The sequence below is a fragment of the Cyrtonyx montezumae genome, unplaced genomic scaffold (genome assembly GCF_038088225.1).
Source record: "Cyrtonyx montezumae isolate F1298 unplaced genomic scaffold, pur_monq_1.0 scaffold_8, whole genome shotgun sequence".
NCBI lineage: Eukaryota > Metazoa > Chordata > Aves > Galliformes > Odontophoridae > Cyrtonyx > Cyrtonyx montezumae.
This window is the reverse complement of record NW_027072089.1, coordinates 19917015-19935385: the sequence shown is the minus strand read 5'-3', so window position 1 is coordinate 19935385 and position 18371 is coordinate 19917015. Positions and strand designations below refer to the sequence as shown.

At 36.8% G+C, this 18371-nt stretch overlaps 1 protein-coding gene across 6 annotated transcripts in view; it reads left to right on the top strand.

Annotated features, from left to right (window-relative positions):
* VPS13B (vacuolar protein sorting 13 homolog B) overlaps positions 1-18371 on the top strand; it is a 412996-nt gene that overhangs the window by 74546 nt on the left and 320079 nt on the right. For all 6 annotated transcript variants that reach the window (XM_065751678.1, XM_065751682.1, XM_065751679.1 and 3 more), the window contains one exon: positions 15318-15502. In XM_065751678.1, the coding sequence (XP_065607750.1) occupies positions 15318-15502 (185 nt within the window). The remainder of the gene's footprint in view (positions 1-15317; positions 15503-18371) is intronic.

The window sequence follows — 18371 nt, the reverse complement described above, 5'->3', positions numbered from 1 at the left end:
ACAAAGACATTTTATGAACTGTTATGGAATCCCTCAGGTAGTATGTTTTGAGTTAGCAGTGAAAATCTCAACTTTATTTCTGACATAAATCAGTAGAAGAGTTTTATTTTTTAGTTTCAGTGTACTAATCTCAAAGCATATTCTGTATATTAAATATATATTTATTTTGGAAAACTTCAGCTGATAAACATCAGTAGCATATTTTAACAAAAATTTCAGTGACAGTCCAGTAAATTCATGTAAATTACCATTAAGGTAGCAAAAGTGCTGTTTCATTTTACTTTCTAGATTGATGTCTGCTTTAATTTCAGGTAATATACATTCTCCTGGTAAACAAAATTGGTTTGAACTTATTAGTTAACTAACTCTTTGACATCTTTTAAATTTTTGTATATTTAATTTTATATTTAAATAAAAACATCTGGTATTTTAATTTTGTCAAGTATAACAAGATGCAAAATGCTACGTTAATGTCAATATTTTACAGCTCCTTTATGTAGTGTTGCATGCCAGATTGTAAAGCAGCTTTCAAAGCTTTCAGGAGGATGTCTAAAAACAACTGAGAATTAGCAGAATATGGATTAAAGTGCAGAATGGATGACAAGAATGTTTATGGCCAAACAGAAATCTTGAGAGGAGTTAGCTATTTTTTTTTCTTCTTTGGCTACAATTCCTGTGGTAACAGATGAGATTACTCAGGGTAGGCAGTTTAGTGTTAAGAGCCCTCTATTATTTATAATCTACCACTTTGTTGTACTAGAGTACACTAGAGTGTAGATTCTGCGTGATTGTCCTTTAATTCAAAAATTCTAGATATTGTGAAAAAATGTTATCCTTGTTTTATGAGCCAGAAGTTAGTCTGGTTGTGTTCATTTTACTGATTTTTCTTTTTTTGCCTATCTTCTCATCCCTTTCAGTGACAAGTATTCTAGATTCTTGTTGTACATTATCAATTTCTGGGAAGGTTCACAATCACACATGACAACTTTTGACTTTCTGAAACCTAGTGGAATAAGGACATTGGGCATGATGTTATCTATCTCTGCATCCTTTCTTTTCAGTTAATTAGTGCAGTAGTTCATTTTCAGGGATTGATAGTGAGATTCTTCTTTCTTATTTTGAGACCAGAGCAGTAGCTGCTGACTTGCTGTCTACAAGGAGCACCAGCATGAACTTGTGTGGTACCTGGTGATGTTAAGTTTGTGTGTGAATGAACTTTTCATGAATAAGTTGAATTAAAGCTGAGTAAATTTATGCCTGGAATTTCATGATCTGTACATTAATGATTGCAGGATACAGAGCAGTTATTCAATGTTCTTGATGCCAGAACATCCTGAAAGGAATTGTTATGAGATGATGCCAAGTTTGATCATATCATGATGTGTGGGACAACTAGGGGTTCAGGGCCTAGCTAGCATGGGTTCACAAAAGACAGGTTGCCCTTGACTAACCTGATATTGTTCTACGATCGAGTGACCCACCTAGTGGATGAGGGAAAGGCTGTTGATGTAGTCTGCCTGGACTTCATCAAAGCCTTTGACACTGTCTCCCACAGTATTCTGCAGAAACTGGCAGCCCGTGGCTTGGGCAGGTACACTTCTTGCTGGGTAAGAAACTGGTGGAAGGACTAAACCCTGAGAGTGGTGGTGAATGGAGTTAAATCTAGCTGGCAACTGGTCATGAGTGGTGTTCCCCAGGGATTTGAGGCCTGTCCTGTTCAGTATCTCTATTGATGATCTGGATGAGGTCACTGAGTGCACTCTCAGTAAGCTTGCAGATGGCACTGGGCTGGGAGGAGGAGTTAATCTGCCTGGGGGTAGGAAGGACCTACAGAGGAATCTGGACAGGCTGGATTGCTGGGCTGTGGCCAGTGGGTTGAAGTTGAACAAGACCAAGTGCTGGGTCCTGTGCTTTGGCCTCAACAACCTCAGGCAACACTGCAGGCTTGGGGCAGAGTGGCTGGAAGACTGTGTAGAAGAAATGGATCTGTGGATGTTGGTTGATGCTTGGCTGAACATGAAGCAACAGTGTGTCCAGATGGCCAAGAAGGCTGGTGGCAACCTGGCTTGTATCAGAAATAGCACAGCCCACAGGAGCAGGGAGGTAATCACCCCTTTGTACTCAGTACAGGTGAGGATGCATCCTGAGTACTGTGTTCAGTTTTTGTCCACTCATTATAAGAAGGACGTTAAGTTCCCAGAGCACGTCCAGGGAAGGGTAGAAAAGCTGTGAACGGGTCTGGGGCACAAACTTTATGAAGAGTGGCTGAGGGAACTGAAATTGTTCAGTTTGGAGAAGGGGAAGCTCAGGAAAGACCTCTTTGCTCTCAACAACTGCCTGAGGTGAGGTGGGGGTCAGCCTCTTCTGTGTAACGTATGTTAGGACTAGAGGGAATGGCTGCAAGTTGCACCAGGGGAGATGTAGGTTGGATATTTGGAAAAATTTCTTCTCTGAAAGAGTGGTTAATCACTGGAATTAGCTGCCCAGGGTAGCGATTGATTCCCTGTGTCTGGAGGTGTTTCTTAAGAAACATTTAGATATTGCAGTAAGGGGCATGTTATTGTGGGAAAACAACTGTGAAGGTAAATATTTACTATGTTTCTACAATCTGTTATATCTATATTAGCTTAGCATGCTGGGACCTAACCTTCTTTTGTCTAGCTATTATACAATGATATTGAGAAATATGCGTTGCCAGCAGCCTGTGGTATTTTCAGTTTTCTTACCTGGCTTCCTTGCTTTTTCTTTGATTCTGTGGCCATGTGAATGCCAGATGGATGCTTTGCACTCATAATTAAACCTTTTTCATGTATGACATTAAAATTAACATTGCAAAATAGGTGTTTTGAAGACCTAGCACTATTATGAACTTATGAACTTATTACTTTTAAGATTTCTGCTAAAACTGTAGATATTGTAAAAGTAACAGTGTAAAAGTGTTTTTTTAATCCTTTTACTGCTTTAATTCTCTTTTCCTCCATCATCCCTTACAAGTTTAACATCCATAGCTTAATCAAAGCCATGTAGTGGTATGCCACGCTTTGGCAGAATTCATCAGTTTACTCCCACTCTTATCTAGTAAGAAGTTTTGATGAGTACCTGCTCATCTGGGTCATCTTGTAAATCCTATGTGCTTTTAATCATATCACAGAATTAGACCAATTCCTGCTGATCGCAAACTATATAGCATTTGAAGGTTTGGTTTGTTGAACAATTAGAGGTGGCTAGTTAGCATGGGAATGGTCTCCTTTACCAGCAAGGTGATACTGTGGTGACGGGAAGACATTTTAGGATTTGCTGCATGCTGAGGAGAGAGGATTAGATGTATATAATGGGGCAATCAGGTGAACTCTGTTACTGTTGTGACTGAAACATATTTTCAGGGTTATTGGGTAGTTTCAGTGGAGTAATGCTGCTTACAACTAGATTTTGGTTGATTTGTGAGCTTGTGAGCTGAGATGCAGCTGTCACGCAGTTCAGTGCAGTGGTGCACTAGCATGGGACTGCAGGACCCTGGTAAGAAACACATACATATCCAAAGACTGTGCATGTTAGATCATGAATCAAGGAAGTTCTTCAATAAATTGACACTTGAGTCTTGAATTTGGCAGCCTGGTTTATTGGCTAGTCACAGTAAATCAAGAGCAATGTCAATTTTGGTTGAATGTGGATTGTGTTTCACATGGGCAGTTGAGGGATACGCTCGGTTCCTGAGTCAGAAGCAGAAACAGGTTGAAAACACATGAAACTCATTTTGTAGCGTTCAGTTGTGACTATTAGTTATGTCAGTAATTGGATATAACTGCCAGATGAAAATTCAGGATATCCTTCGAAACAGAAAGTATCTGAGATTGCATGCCTCAACAGATGCCAGCAGCGTATGGGACAGCAGAGTGTTTCAGCCACATCAATGTAACGTGAGTTAGAGTTAGCATGTGTGAAAACCTGCTTGAACTGTTGAGATGTCAATGATACAGACTGTGCAGGAACTGACAAAAAAAGACGTGGGTTCTGAAGGGGTATAATTGCCTCAGATGTGAACAATCAGTCTAGGGAGTATGCTGGATTGCTTCAGCATTGTTAAGTCTAAGCCATTGCCTAGAAAGTGCATCAGATCAAAACACCAAATCCAATTTTGTTTTGATTGGGGTTTTCATTATGGCTGCACGTCATTGTTGGAGGATCAGTATATCACTGTAAGTTGTGAATACCACTATGAGGTGATTTAACAGCTTTAACATGAGAATGATCTTTCACTGAAAGCACAGTTAACATATCTTTATAATAAAAATTAAGTAGGTAATGGTTGCATATAAGGATGAAGGTGCATGAGGAACTTCTGCAGAGAATTTTTTAATTTGTGTTGATACTTATATATTATGGTTCAGCAAGAACATTTTATGGCACCTTCAGCTGTGGTCTTCTGGAAGGAACAGTTGTCAGTTATCAAGAAGCACCCTCTGCCCATGAGGGGTTTTGCATTATGCGTACATGACTTGTAGCTTGATTACCGTGATTACAAATTAACTTCAGTTGGAAACTTCTAGTATAGTTTTTTTAATTAAGTCCAGATCTAATGTTACTGCTTCTCAGCAGATGTGGCAGGCAGCATTCAGCAAATCTGTTAAAAGTTCACTTTTTAATCAATGTAAATTGGAAGCAGTTGTATTTTTCAGTATTCTCTGTGAGGAGGAAAACCAGCAAAGTTGACTGCAAGGGGTGGTCATCTGTACTGTTTCTAGTGTAATTACTTAGGTTAATTAATCGTCAAGGCTCTTCAGTGAAAATAAATTAAACCTATTAACTAGTATCTGCTCAGGGAAAGTGGTTTCACATGGTGAATACATTATCCTGGTTTTAGTAACTGTTGCCGTTAGTATTTGCAGACATTCATTAAGGACAAGTAGATAAAACGTCATTTAAAACACGTAGGATGTTCAGATTTAAAGCTGTAAAGCCGTCATAATAAAGTACCATCAATTTGAGTTAATGCTAAAGAAAATTAGAATCCAGAAGATGCATCTTTTTTTTGCTTTCAGAAATTGTTTGTTTTTCTTAAAATTATCACCAACAGAAGAAAACCGCTTAGGATTTACAGTGGTTCTTACTTGGAACCTTTACCTGTGTAAGCTCAATCCTCTGGTGATCCATTGGTGGACATTCTTCAGTGTTTGTTTTTTTCTCTTTAGAATTTTACCTGCAATTGGTGCCTTATTTTTTTCTTCTCCTTTAATTCTGTCATTGAATCTTCAAGATAAATGTTATCTGAGGTTGTATCTACACTGCTAAATAAAATGTGTCAGTAACCTGCATCCTACAGAGAACTTAGGGCATCTCTTCAGCTTTTCTTAAACATTGTTTGAGGAAGTGTAGTTGGTATGTACAGTCACAGACATGATGCCTGCGATTGGCCTTGTTTAGTTGTCTAGTAAAGATGAAGCTTGCTCAAAACTTGTATCTTGAAATTAAGAGCACAGAGCACAGCCGCTATCACGTTTACGTTGATTTTTGAAGTGTACCTTAGTGTTGCAGTTGCTCTTTTCCCTTTTATTTTTCTCTTTACAACTTTTTAAATGAAACATGGGAATTGATAGGAGTAAAAGCATTGTTGTGAAATTTTTTACCTGTTTAATTCTGTAACTGCAAGAAAATAGGTTGACTTTACAGGCATTAAGACTTACAGTTCCCTATAGAATTATGTTGTTGAAATAGTATGAAATTGTATACCATAGCATATCCTTTGACTCTGTAGAGCTGGCTTCAGATTGGTAGGCTTTGTTTCCACCTGGATTGAAGTACCAGAAGCTGTCTGGTCTTTATACACCTATTTTTGTAAGCATGTTAACGTGACAAGCTCAGATGAATTTGATAACCATGGCAAGTGGTGACAAAGCAACTGTGGACTTGAAAATACTTTATTAAAAAAAAAAGCTGTACTTATTTTCAGTCAAATCAACAGGTAAACCAAATATAAAGGCTTGCTTATGTGCATGTTCAGCAATTCCTTTGAAAGTATGCTGAAGTAATCTGTACGTACTGAGGAACAGGTACTGTGTTAAACACATGCTAATGTCTGCATCTCCACTGAACCTGTTTGCTATGAATTGTCTGATTTTTATTAGATTTTGATATTGCAAGGATTGCAAGCTTCTGATTTCCAAAGTGGTTTTTTTTTTTTTCTTTTTTTGAGAATTTTGGAGGGCAATTTGAACAAAAAAGGAAGAAACAAAGAACTGAAGTCAGGCTTCCCCTATGAGAACAGGCTGAGAGTGCTGGGGCTGTTCAGCTTGGGGAAGAGAAGGCTCTGGGGAGACCTGAGAGCAGCCTTGCACAGTATCTAAAGAGGGGCTGTAAGAAGGAAAGGGACAGACTCTTTAGTAGAATCTGTTGTGATAGAATGAAAGGAAACATTTTCAAACTAGAAGAGGAGAGATTCATACTGGATATAAAGAAAAGGATTTTTGCAAGAAGGATACTGAAGTATTGAAACACTTGTAGTGTGATAACTGGGAGAAGAAGACAAATCCATGAGCATTGCCTTTCCTTTCTGTATATATCTATTGTCTTCTGACATTCTCTTAGCATTTGTAAAAGGATTGAGGATGCGAAGTTGCACAGAATTTTTCATGAGATGGAGAAGTCTTTAGATCTGCTCTTGGTCAAAGCTTTTGCTCTTCGTGTCTCTGCAGAAAGACGCTATTTTATTTTCAGTCCTCTTTCCATACTTTCCTCTTTGTCTCTTATCTTTTACAAGCTGCTGTTCAGGTTAGTTGCCAGTCTGGTTAACTGGAGGAGATGTATTCAGATGGAAGGAAGAAACTTCTGTTCCCCATGACTATATTTTTGAGTCATCCTCACATCTGTATTCTTTGGAGAGGCGTCAGATTTATGGGGCAGCAACTCTTCTTCCTCCTCATAAAGTAGAGCTCTGGACTCAAGTTTTTTGGATGATTCCATTGTGCAGGATAGGGTCATCTCTAAATAGCTGTGCTCTGGCAAATGGGATTGTCCTTACCATACATAGAGCCCATGTACTGGGGCATGTTTGGGGCTGTTTATATTATATTATACCTATAATATTCAAACCTGTACTGTAATTCCCAAAGAGTAGTAAGGTAACAGTTGTATATTGATTTGAGTCTGAAATCTGGAACCATTCCCTGGATGGAATGGAGTAAGGGATATGAAGTTCCTGTACGTTTTTGAAATAAATATTAGAGATAACTAATTTGTATTTGAGTTTCCTTCTTTTGCAGCTTTCCACAAATAGAAAGGATAATTTGACATAACTTTGAGAAGAAGAAGAAAAAAAGATGAATGCAATTTTAAACGATCGTATTGGATAGAAATCTTCACAAAAAAGTCTTTATTTGTTCTCCTGGTAATTCAATGCTACAAAAATATCTGCAAGTATCTATGTTATTAGGTGCTAAAGTGGTTGTGTGAACTTCCCTCAGATTGGAGCAGTTTCTGTGAGAGTTCCTGCTTTTACTTCTGGGAGCATGAAAGGAAGATGGAAGTGTGCTGTTCTCAGGGCTGCCCATTGTGGTTCTTGCTTTCCTGATAGCAGCAGTTTAGGCATGTCTCCTTGTCATATGGCAGCAGCTTTCACATCCAGCTCTTGGTTCATACCATCGTGTCCTGCAAGCAACAGTCATGGCAGCTTTCCTTGCTGAGCACCCAATGTGTTTCTGAGCCCTCCTGGCTCCCTGTTTTACCTGCTAATGACAACCAAATGGTTCTATGTGGCAGATTTAGAGGATTGATTTAATGGCTGTTGCTGCTACTTCTGGGAGTGTGTGGAGGGGGAAATGGGAGGAAAAGGGGAGAGGGGGGAGAGGTGGTGTGTCTGGACAGTGCACAACTTTATGAGAAAGCAGTTTCCAAAGCTCTGTTCCGCCCCTGTGGCTACTGAGATTTCATTACACTGTAGTATCTAAAGCAGTGATGCTTGCTTTATCGAAGCTGCAAAAAAAGCAACACTTTGTTCTTTCTTTCTTTCTCTTAGTGACATAACTTTGCTGGTTGGAGGTTTACTGATAGTAGCATTTTTTTACATTTGCCTGGTTTCATTTGGTGGTTCTGGTGATCTTTATCATTTGCATCTACAGGCTAAAGCATCTCGTAAGTTCCAGCAGATTTCTGCATTCACATTTTCTGAAATTTACTGGCAAATAGTTTTCCTGAGAAGAGGCCAGGTGTAGCTCAAATAGTTGATGTAAAAGTGCTGTACTTCTAGTAGAAAACCCCCTGTACCACCTTCATAAAAACAGTTATTCCATATAGGATGTTCTTGCTTCTTTCCACTTTTCATGTTCTGTTTTTTAACTTCCGAGTCACAAATTTCTCATGGCCTTTTTATGTCCAAAGAGATGCAAACAATGCAGCTGAATTATGCCGTATCCATTCCATCACCCCTCCTTCCTTTTAAAATCCTTTCAATTTTCATAAATGACAATACAATTTCTTGATGCAGTTAAAGATAGTGGCAGCCTTCTCGTAGAAGTAAAGGAGAAGAATAGATACATAATGGAAAAAGAAAAAAACAAAGCAAAAAGTTTGAAGCAGGTAATGTTCTATGAGGAGTGTTTCTTATCTTGTTTTCTGCTTTTCCCTCACACATCCTGGGGAATTGAGAGGATTTCTCAAAGTTGAAGCTTTACGCTGAGTGCATAAATGAGAAACCCAGCCCCTTGTTGGGTTTTTCCTTCTTGGTCTCAACAAAGTTTTAGATCAAATCTTTTGCATTTTGGGGCTCGTAGTTAGCCAATGACTCAACTTGTAGTGCAGGTGGACTGCTTTCTTGCCTTCTCTCTTAAACTAGCCTAGCTAGATTAAAAATTTCCTGTCTTTGCTTTCTGAGTCTTTGTTCTTTCTTGCAGCCCTTCTGTGTTTATTCTTGTTGTCTCACAGACCATAAAGTAACCATCCCTCTGAGATCACAGCTTCTCAATTCCTTGGTGCTTCATAAATCAGTAATCTTATGTAGTGATCATCATTTTTAATGTCTACCTGTAACATGACAATATAAATGACATAAAAATGACCGAAGTTTCAAATTCCTCATACACACGTCCAGATCCCTGCATTCTTTGCTTCAAAAATTTTTTTTGCAAGATTTCTTCCTTGTCTAGATATTTACTTGATGTTAGTAATCTTTTTTTTGTTGCTGTTGTTCCTGTAGTAGTGCATTTAGTTTTGCTTTGCTGTACAGGACTGAATTTTATTGTTCTGTTCATACTCGCACTGTCATGAGAACTGAGAATGCAAAATCTTAACACTTTCTAAGATGAATTGAAGTTTGTACTTGGCCTGCTTTGTTTTATTTTCACAATTGTTTCTGGGAAATCTGTGCCCTTCTGAAGTTCATCTATGAATTCATGCTGACAGAGATTTTTTTCATCACTGTCAGTTTCAATTCCAAAAATGATGCTAAAAAAACCCACAAAGTAGACAACAGTCAGCTTAGAAATGATTGCATTGATCCCCTCTAGTGATGTATTTGAATTTTGCAGAAAGCTGTTTATTCTTCTAATGAGAAAAGTTACATTTCCAATGTAGCTGCTTTCATCCTTGTAATGAATTGTACTGTTAGCAGTACTTTTACAAATAAGAGACAAAAGAGAACTGCAGCTGTCTCATCTGCTTAAGAGGTGACCTAAGAAGTGTGACTTCCTTAGTGATGCCTGTAGAGCCAAAGAAGTTTAGAAGGCAAGGAATCCTTGGAGATGTTTTTGAAATCAGTCTTTCAAAGTAGGTTTAATTATTATTCTCTTGCACAGATAACTATGTATGATCGTCTTAAGACTAGAACTGGTGGTAGTGTGTGTGATTTTGTCATATTGCTGCTTTTTTGGTAATAGTGACAGTACTTATGTATTTAATAAAGTAGTAGTTCAAAACTGCAGTTCTTAAATTCCTTTCCCTTTTTCCTCCCTGAGTACTGCCTTTAAAGATTTGGTGGTGTTTGCTTTCTTCAATAAGAGTTGCTCCAGTGATGTTACATAAAAGGATCAAAACGGTCATTTTCTTGATATGAAGGATCAGAATAAGTAGAAACACGGATTTGATGCATGCTTACAGGTGAAGCCCTTGTTTCTGTCAAATATAAACCTAATACACGTTTTCTGTTTGCCTAGAAGGAAAGGTGTACAAACACTGACTAAAGTTATTAAGGTGTTTATATTATGTTCAAGTTCTTTTGAGGCACAGTTGCTGGGTTCTAGTAGCAGGTTACTGGTCTTGTTATTTTGGAAAAAATGAACTAATAGTTTTTTACCGTACAGGATATGAGTAATAAGAAAAATTAAATTTTTGGAAACATTTTGCAGGTTCCAGCTCTGCAGTTGGGGACTCTATATAAACCTTTGGAGCCAGCTGTTCACCACTATATTCTTTCAATCATTTGGAGGTGTTGATTTTAAAAGAATGAGTTGCTGTTCCTGAAGTCTACAAACTAAAAATATTTCATAGCAGGCCTGTGAACTTAACATGGATTGGTTATGTCGGTGTCTATGCATGGCATATAAGGACCAATTCATGTTTTTGTTCAAAAACAGTGAAGAAAACTATTTTCATTAATGGTATGCCAGATTCATGCAAATATTTCAGCAAGTCTCTATTACAGTTTGTCGGCAAACTGGGTACAACTGAAGTGTATTTAAAAATCATTTAATTAGGACAGATTCATTTTCACTCCGTGCCACTACATAGCAGGACTTGCTTGTTCATATTTCCTTAAATTTATTCTGGAATTTGTCCAAGTTTAGCTTTAATGAGTAGTCTATCCCGCTAGTTACATTAGGATTTATTTTCCCCTAGAGAAGAGTGTTAGAATTGGTAGTTTTTTAACCTGTTCAGTTAAATGAGCATATGTTCAGAACTGCATCTTAACTATTTCTCACATCTTTACACTCAAGAGTCATTTCTATTGTTGTTACAATTTTACAGTGCACTTTAAGTAGTGTCTTTAGAATCCAACTGTGTCATAACTGTTTTACTATGGTAATGACTTTTGATGTGAAGTTGCATTCAGTTGCTTAATACAAATTTAATGGTAGAGTATTGAAATGCAGATTTGGATTACTGGAAAAATTATTTTCACTCATTGCTTGAATATGTCTCTTCAGTCATAAACTATGGTTAAATATAGCTCAGTACCTTATTAATGATGGATTTTCTGTATTAACAGGTGCACTTTGGTAGCAGACTTGTATTTTAAGTTCTTTTAAATGCGTTATTTGTGTTTCAAAACTATCATAATAAATCCTAAATCATAAATGCACTTTCATCAGTAGCCAGGTCCAGTTAAAATTTCCTTTAAGTAACATTTGCTGCACACATGGTATAATACATTTCCCCTCCCCACACCTTTATGGCCTTTATTTTTTCTATAAAAAAGGATTTATTTTCTTCAACTTCCTATTCCTCCCAAGTTATCTGAAATGGAGCAGCGCACTTCGTTCCTCTGGGATTGTTAAAGTACAAAAAGCTTAGAGTTTGCTTATTGTTTAAAAGAAGTTTCATACACCATTGCTATCCTTAAGGGAGTATTTTATGTGAAACATACATTTCATATAGCTTAGTACAGTAGGTATTAAATGAATAGTCAAACTTTTTAGGTAAAATCTGTTCCAGTGTTGCATTGTATACTTCTATTGTCATTGGTCTCAGAAGTTTAGTAATACTGGTCTAGTTGTCATTGTTCTGAATTTTGTTGAAAATGTTTTTGTCATCTTCATCCCCAATTTTACATTGGGAAACCCATCTTTTGAAATCTTCAGGCATACTTTTTTTGAGATAATTTTAGTCCCACATAATGATATTTCCTATTTTTTCCTTTAATTTCTGAATCTAACATAATGACAGTTAAACTGCACTTCTGCAATGAGATAAATAGAACAAGATTACAGTAAATGGCTTCATAAGAGGACTGTTAGATTTTGTTTAAGTTGATGTTATCAGACATTACATTTCTTTTCATGTTTACAAAAGCCTTGCTAAAAGACATTTCATTTTCACAAGAGTAAATTTTAGTAGAATAAAAGTAGAATTGCATGAGTAAATGAATTTGCTGTTCAGTATGGAATTTTAAAATTTTTTCATTTACTGTCTATATAATGTTTTGTTCTACAGGGGAACATATTCCTAAGTGTAAAATCATCTTATGTTCTCCTTTCTGCATTTACATATTTATGTATGCATTGTGCACCATTTATGCTTGAATTACAAAACAGCAAAAATGAACCCATCTGTACAAAAGCATTAGAAAAGACCACAGTGTTGCAAGATAAAAGTCTGTGTTTTTCATGGCACCTAGAGCTTTTCTTCTAGTGACTAAAAAGCTATAGTATGTTTATACTGAGGGTTATGTGTGTATCTGAGCAGCTGAAGTGGGTCCAGTTATGTTCCGTGGAGGCTGATCTCAGTGTTTAAGAGTACATTATGCTGTTAGTCTCCTTCAGCTGTCTGGATCAAAGTGGTTCTTTGTAAATTTTTTAACGCTTACTATTTTTTAAACCAGGCAGCATCTTTCTGTATTTACGTGACTTTGTTAATATTATTTACAGCTTTTGTCTCACGTTAATTCTTGTAAAGTAGTTCTCATTTTCTAACTACTGTGCTTTTGTACTTTTCTTAGGTTTTTTTTCTTGAATGGCTTTCTTGCTTTCTAATATATTTGGAAGCATTTTTTTCCTCAGATGACCATATGTGGTATTTGTACCTTTTAGGAGAAACACTTTTCTCGCTTTCTGGGAATCTCCTCAGTGTGTTTGAACTTCACACTTAAGGACAGGATGAGCTTCAATAGTTCTGTATGGATATTTCTTATTCCTTTGATGTATTGTGCTGCACTTAGTAGAGCAGTAATCGCAGGCAGCATGCAGTCTGCTTGGGTTCCCTAGGAAAATCCTTATGGCTGTCAAATTAAAGGGCAGACCCAAAGTATGGGAGTTCTGTATTTCAAAGACTGATATTTCATTTCAAACAGTTGTACCAATCTTTTTTTCTAAATGTGATTGTATGGGAGAAGTCATCAGACATGTGTCTGGTATTAGGAATTTCAATCAGTTTTCTTTTCATCCATGTTTTTTTTTTCTGGAAATAGCATTTGAAGCTGACAGCACAGTCATCTTCAGCTTCAAATGAGTTGTAACTCAGAGGCAGTTCTGCTGCTGTGCTTTTTCCATCTTTTTTTCTCAATAGTTTGTAGATTCCACAATTCATATATCTAGAAAACTTTAATGAATAATGGTTACTTTCTTGTGGCTTTTAATGTTCAGAATATTGGTTTCCAAACCATATTTCATATGTCACGAAGGCCTCATTTACAACTTAGAGTCAAAAGTGTTAGCAATCAGAATGTTTTGCTATTCTGCTTCTTCACCTAGATGATGATGAATCTGAGAAGTGGTGATATGTTTTTTCCTTCACAGCTTTGTTGGTGAAGTGTCACTAACCTGACTGGTGGTAGAATGTGCAAGAAAATCTCTATATTGACAGGATTTTGAGCCCTTCAGTCTGCTAGAGATTCTAGAATTTGAGCATCAGGGAACCATATTTTCACAAGCCTGCTTCTGAGTTCATGGAGCCTCCTGCTGTCTAATTCCTAGTGACTGTGTACTATCATTTGCCACTGAAGGGAGGAAAAAAAACCACACCACCACCAAAAATAAAGTAGCCATATATTGTGCTATACATAGCCATATTATTAGATAAGAGACCTGGAGAGATTCTGGGTCTCGTGGTTGATGTGTTTCGTCTGCCAAAAAAAACAATTTTACATGTTTCCCAGTGGGTAAAGTATTTTACTCAAATATCCATGAATTTCAAAATCTGTCTGACTAGGATGCACTTAAAATGTGTAATTGTAATGCAATGAGACTGTCTTGGAGGACTGAAAGGCTAAATTACAAATGTGAATTCATAAGAAATATTGGAACTGGTTTGAAAAAAAAAAAGTCATAATCACGTCATCATTGTTGTCCTTGCACATTTTTCCAGCTTTCAGCATTTGGCGTCTAAATGACTTCATTGATGGTGGGGATAAACATAAAGGTCCAGAATGATTGGGGCTGGCGGGGACCTCTGTGCCCCTCTGGTGCACCCCTGCTCCAGCAGGGACACTCAGAGCAGGGGGCCCAGGCCCATGGCCATATAGCTTCTGAACACCCCCCAGGAGGAGACCCAACAGCCTCTGAGTAACCTGTACCATTTCTCTGGCGCTGCTCAGCACAGCAGTGCTGCCTGGTGCTCAGAGGGAGCCCCTGTGCTCCAGTTGGTGCCTGTTGCTTCCTGTCCTGGCACTGGGCACCACTGAAAGGAGCCTGGCTGAGTCCTCTTGACACCTTCCCTTCATGTATTTATGGACACTGATTAGGTCCCCCTTAATGCCCTCTTCTCCAGGCAGAGTAGGTTGAGCTCTCTCAGCCTTTTCTCATATGGAATGTTCCAGTACCTTAAATTAATGTACTTTGAAGAGCTCTAAAAAGTACACCCAGAATATTTAGGAGACTCCTGTAATACAGATATGCACAGATAAGCTCATCTGTGTGTCAGGGTATTGCATCTGGGGGACACTAGAGGAATAGGAATAAAAGGTAATTTACTGTCTATTTGTTGAAGAGCCCTCCTGTTGGTACTGGGCTGTGCTGTCACAGAAGAATTTATTTTCAAACAGAATATCCCCAGGTCAGGGTAGCAGGTCAAGCTCTCCAAATGCCCTGAAGCCTCCCTGACTAGATTATAAATTAAAAAGGATTGAAAAATATTGTTACCTGTTTGGAAACTTTTAGTGAGCCGAGTATGTCACCCAGATATAGAATATGAAGGAAAATACAGAGCATGTTTTTTTAGTGTTGTACTTGTATGGCTGCTGTCTCTGTAGGTTTCTGTAATGAGAAATATTTCATTTTGTTTGCTGATTCACAGCTCTAAAATAAACTTTTTTTTTCCAATAGAGTTTTGAACTCCAATATAACAAAAATAGAGTTGACCTTTTTTATTTGTTGCATGATTTTGAGTACCTTCTATTTTGCTGACACACTTTCATTTCGATATGTTAAAAGCAAGAGGTAATTAGATAAAAGTGTGTAGTTTATTTCATGTTTTACAAGAAGTGTAAAGTTAAAGCATTTAACTCCTATTTTGAGTGAATTTTAGTATAAGTAGAAGAAGCTCTTACTAGACAGAATTTTTATAGGCACACAACTCAGTCTTTACAGGGTTAATTGCTTATAGTCTGCTATTCTGTAATTCAGCTTTTGAGTTGTTTTGCATGAAAGTAATGATTTTTTTTCTCTCAATATTTTAAACAGGACCAAGCGAGCTCATGTCCCATTAACAGAATGCATATTTGAACTTCCAAATTTGACAATTCAAGCAACTAGAGCTCAAACCCTTCTACTCCAAACTATTTATCAGAGTTGGTGTCATCCTGTTGGAAATGTCAGTTCTGTGGTGGTAAATGAAGCTTTACTGAATGAAGTTTTCCAGTCTTCAGGTAAATTTGTGGTGCTTTTGGTTAAGTATGTTAGATTAATATGTTGATTATGGTGTGGAGAACTGTTAACGAACGTGCATAAACTGTATCCTTTAAATCCAGGTTTTTACGTAAAGTGGTTAACAGACAGAATGGTTTTTGTGTGTATGTGGATATTTATAGCTTATTTTCAGAATCCAGGATGTAAGCTAAGCCACTGAGCTTCGCTCCTTGGCACCAAATTGTGGGTAAGTTTAATTTTCCCATACAGGATAATTTTTCCATAATTCCCTCATCTAAAACATCCACCCTTTCTACCTTATATGGTATAATGTTGTAACTTAAGATCATTCTGAGGTGAAACTGTTGGATAAAATAAAGAATATTGGATTATTAAGGGCTTTATTAATCAGTGGCGCATAAAAGTTGAATTTTTTAAAGGTCTGCATATGTTTTTCATCTAGTTCCATAAATAAATGTTTCTGTTGTGAAATAGCTGAAGATATACAAGTCTCAGAGGTGATGATGTAAATATTGAAATTTGCTACCTGTCATTCTTTTGGAAAACATCCAAGGATTTCAGAAAGAAATTAAGGAGTTATTTAGCAAGGATGTTGACAGAATGCTGAGACTGTCACCTGCATACATTATCTCTATGCTAAACTGTTTTAATGAACTGGGCATGGATTAGCTAGCTCATAAATAAACTGGGACTTCCTCAGATGATTACATTCAGCATTTTGCTAACTGTGGTCACTGTAGCATTGGTATCTTCTCAGTGTATTGAATGCTGGCATGTTCTCTTCTCACTTGTTTCTCTGAATGAATTAATTTATTATGGCTAAAGTTAGGAAGACAAAAGATTTGCCTTCCCTGTTTCTCTTGTCCTGTATACAAAGATATTTATTTAACATTTGTATTAATTTAAATATTAATTAAATTATTAATTAATTTAAAAGTTTTTAAGACTTTATCCAAGATTATCTGCTGGTACTAGAAGTAAAAGATTTAAAAATGGAGTCGGGAGGATGCTAATTAAGAGATAGGCATTTCATCATTGAAAGCTGGGGAAAACTCTTGTGACTCTTGTATTTAAATGTCACTACTGGTATGATATTGTGCAAATCTGGGGGGGGGGAAACGTAAACCAGTGAGAGTGATAAAAAGATTTGGAGTCTCCCATTCTAGAGAAGTCCTTCCAACTTTGGAAATCTGACATTCCAGGGCAGTACCTTTTTTAGCATCTGCATGTAGACATTTAGTCATTTGTTGAATTCCTTGTTTGTTTAGGATAAGATATGAAGACAGGTTGTGAAGAAATTCTTAGATAAAAATGGTAATTTTTTTGAACCTTTTTAACAGAGGACATCTGACATTGTCTTGCTGTATGTAGGGACAGGTTGTTTTTAAAATGTAGTTTTGCCTTTTAGATTTTTTTCTGATACCATCAGGGTTTTAATTGAGACTCTTAACTGTTGCATTTGATATTGAACTGCGCTCCAGCTTTCTTGACCTCTTTTCTTTAAAGAAAAGGAACTCCAAAACTAAAAACTGTGGGAAAAACTTAATTTTAAATTAAAGTATATAAATTGCCTAATCCTTCTGAATCAAGCTCTTAAGAATTTCATGATCTTCTGACTGCAAAATGTCTCTGAGATTATTCCTGATAAATTGACTTTTTCTATGCACACTTTTATGGCTGTATGGATGTCCAGCAGTTTGCCTTTGTCACATCTATCAGACTTGTTTGACTGTCTTTCTTGATCTGTATATATTTTATCAAAATTTCATTACGTTTGTGTATACATTCTGTTTTAATTCATGGAATTGAAGAGCATGTGGCATCCTTTAGTTCATTACATGGTTTCCAAAAAATGCAGGAACTTGGATATTATATTGTCTAGCATGATCACTTATTGAGGCCAGTGTCTTGATCAGAGTGGCCAGTAGTGAGATGTCTGTTGAAGAACACAAACATATGACAAATCACAGCATATACAATGATTTTTCTAATCTGGAATTTGCTTATAGAAGTCATGCCCATTTTTTTTCCCCCTTCTTTCTTCATGTCAGCTAATAAGATTTATTGTTTGAACCTTTAACTGTTCTGCACTGATACTAAGAGATTTTGTCTAGTTTACTGGCCTTTACAGCATAAAGATCATCCAGCAGATTAAAATAATATAAATGTATGCATATTTATGTAATGTATATTAATTGCATAATTACTGTTCATAAACATAATGAAAATAATTTAGATCCTTAAGACTCTTCCACATTCCCAACTTTGGAGAATGTGCTAGGACAGTGGTTCCAATGCGGTAAATCATGACTAGAGGCAGAAAGGTAGATTGGACTACGCAGTTACGGTGGTTGCTTTTTTTTCCTCTCAGTTAAGTATGTGTTTTTATCTGATGTAAAATAACTGTAGTATGTTCATGTGAGTAACTCTTGGAATAACTGTAAGAACTTTTAAGAAATGTTTATTTTTTTCTACTTTCTGAAAAGTCTGATTGGTTCCTTTTGTTCCTTATTTTTGTGTAGTCACCAAAGACTGAAGTTGTGAGGTTTTACTTTCAAGTACCGTTACTTCTGATGGTAATAGGTTTAAAGTCTATGCTCCAGACAGATGTGGGAATGCATCACACGATCAATTAGGTGACCTTAGGGTCTACAGTTTTGAAGCAACTTTTTATATGGTTTCTATCCTTCAGTACAGCTTTCATACAACCACTCTGTTCTGCAGATTTGTTTATTAGAAATCTGGAGCACAAATTTTAAGCACTTAAAGTGAATGGACAATATACTATACTTATTTTAATCTCCTCTTATTGTGACTTAGTGCTTGTCTTAATAAATTACATACTTCTGTAATTAAAATTAACACATG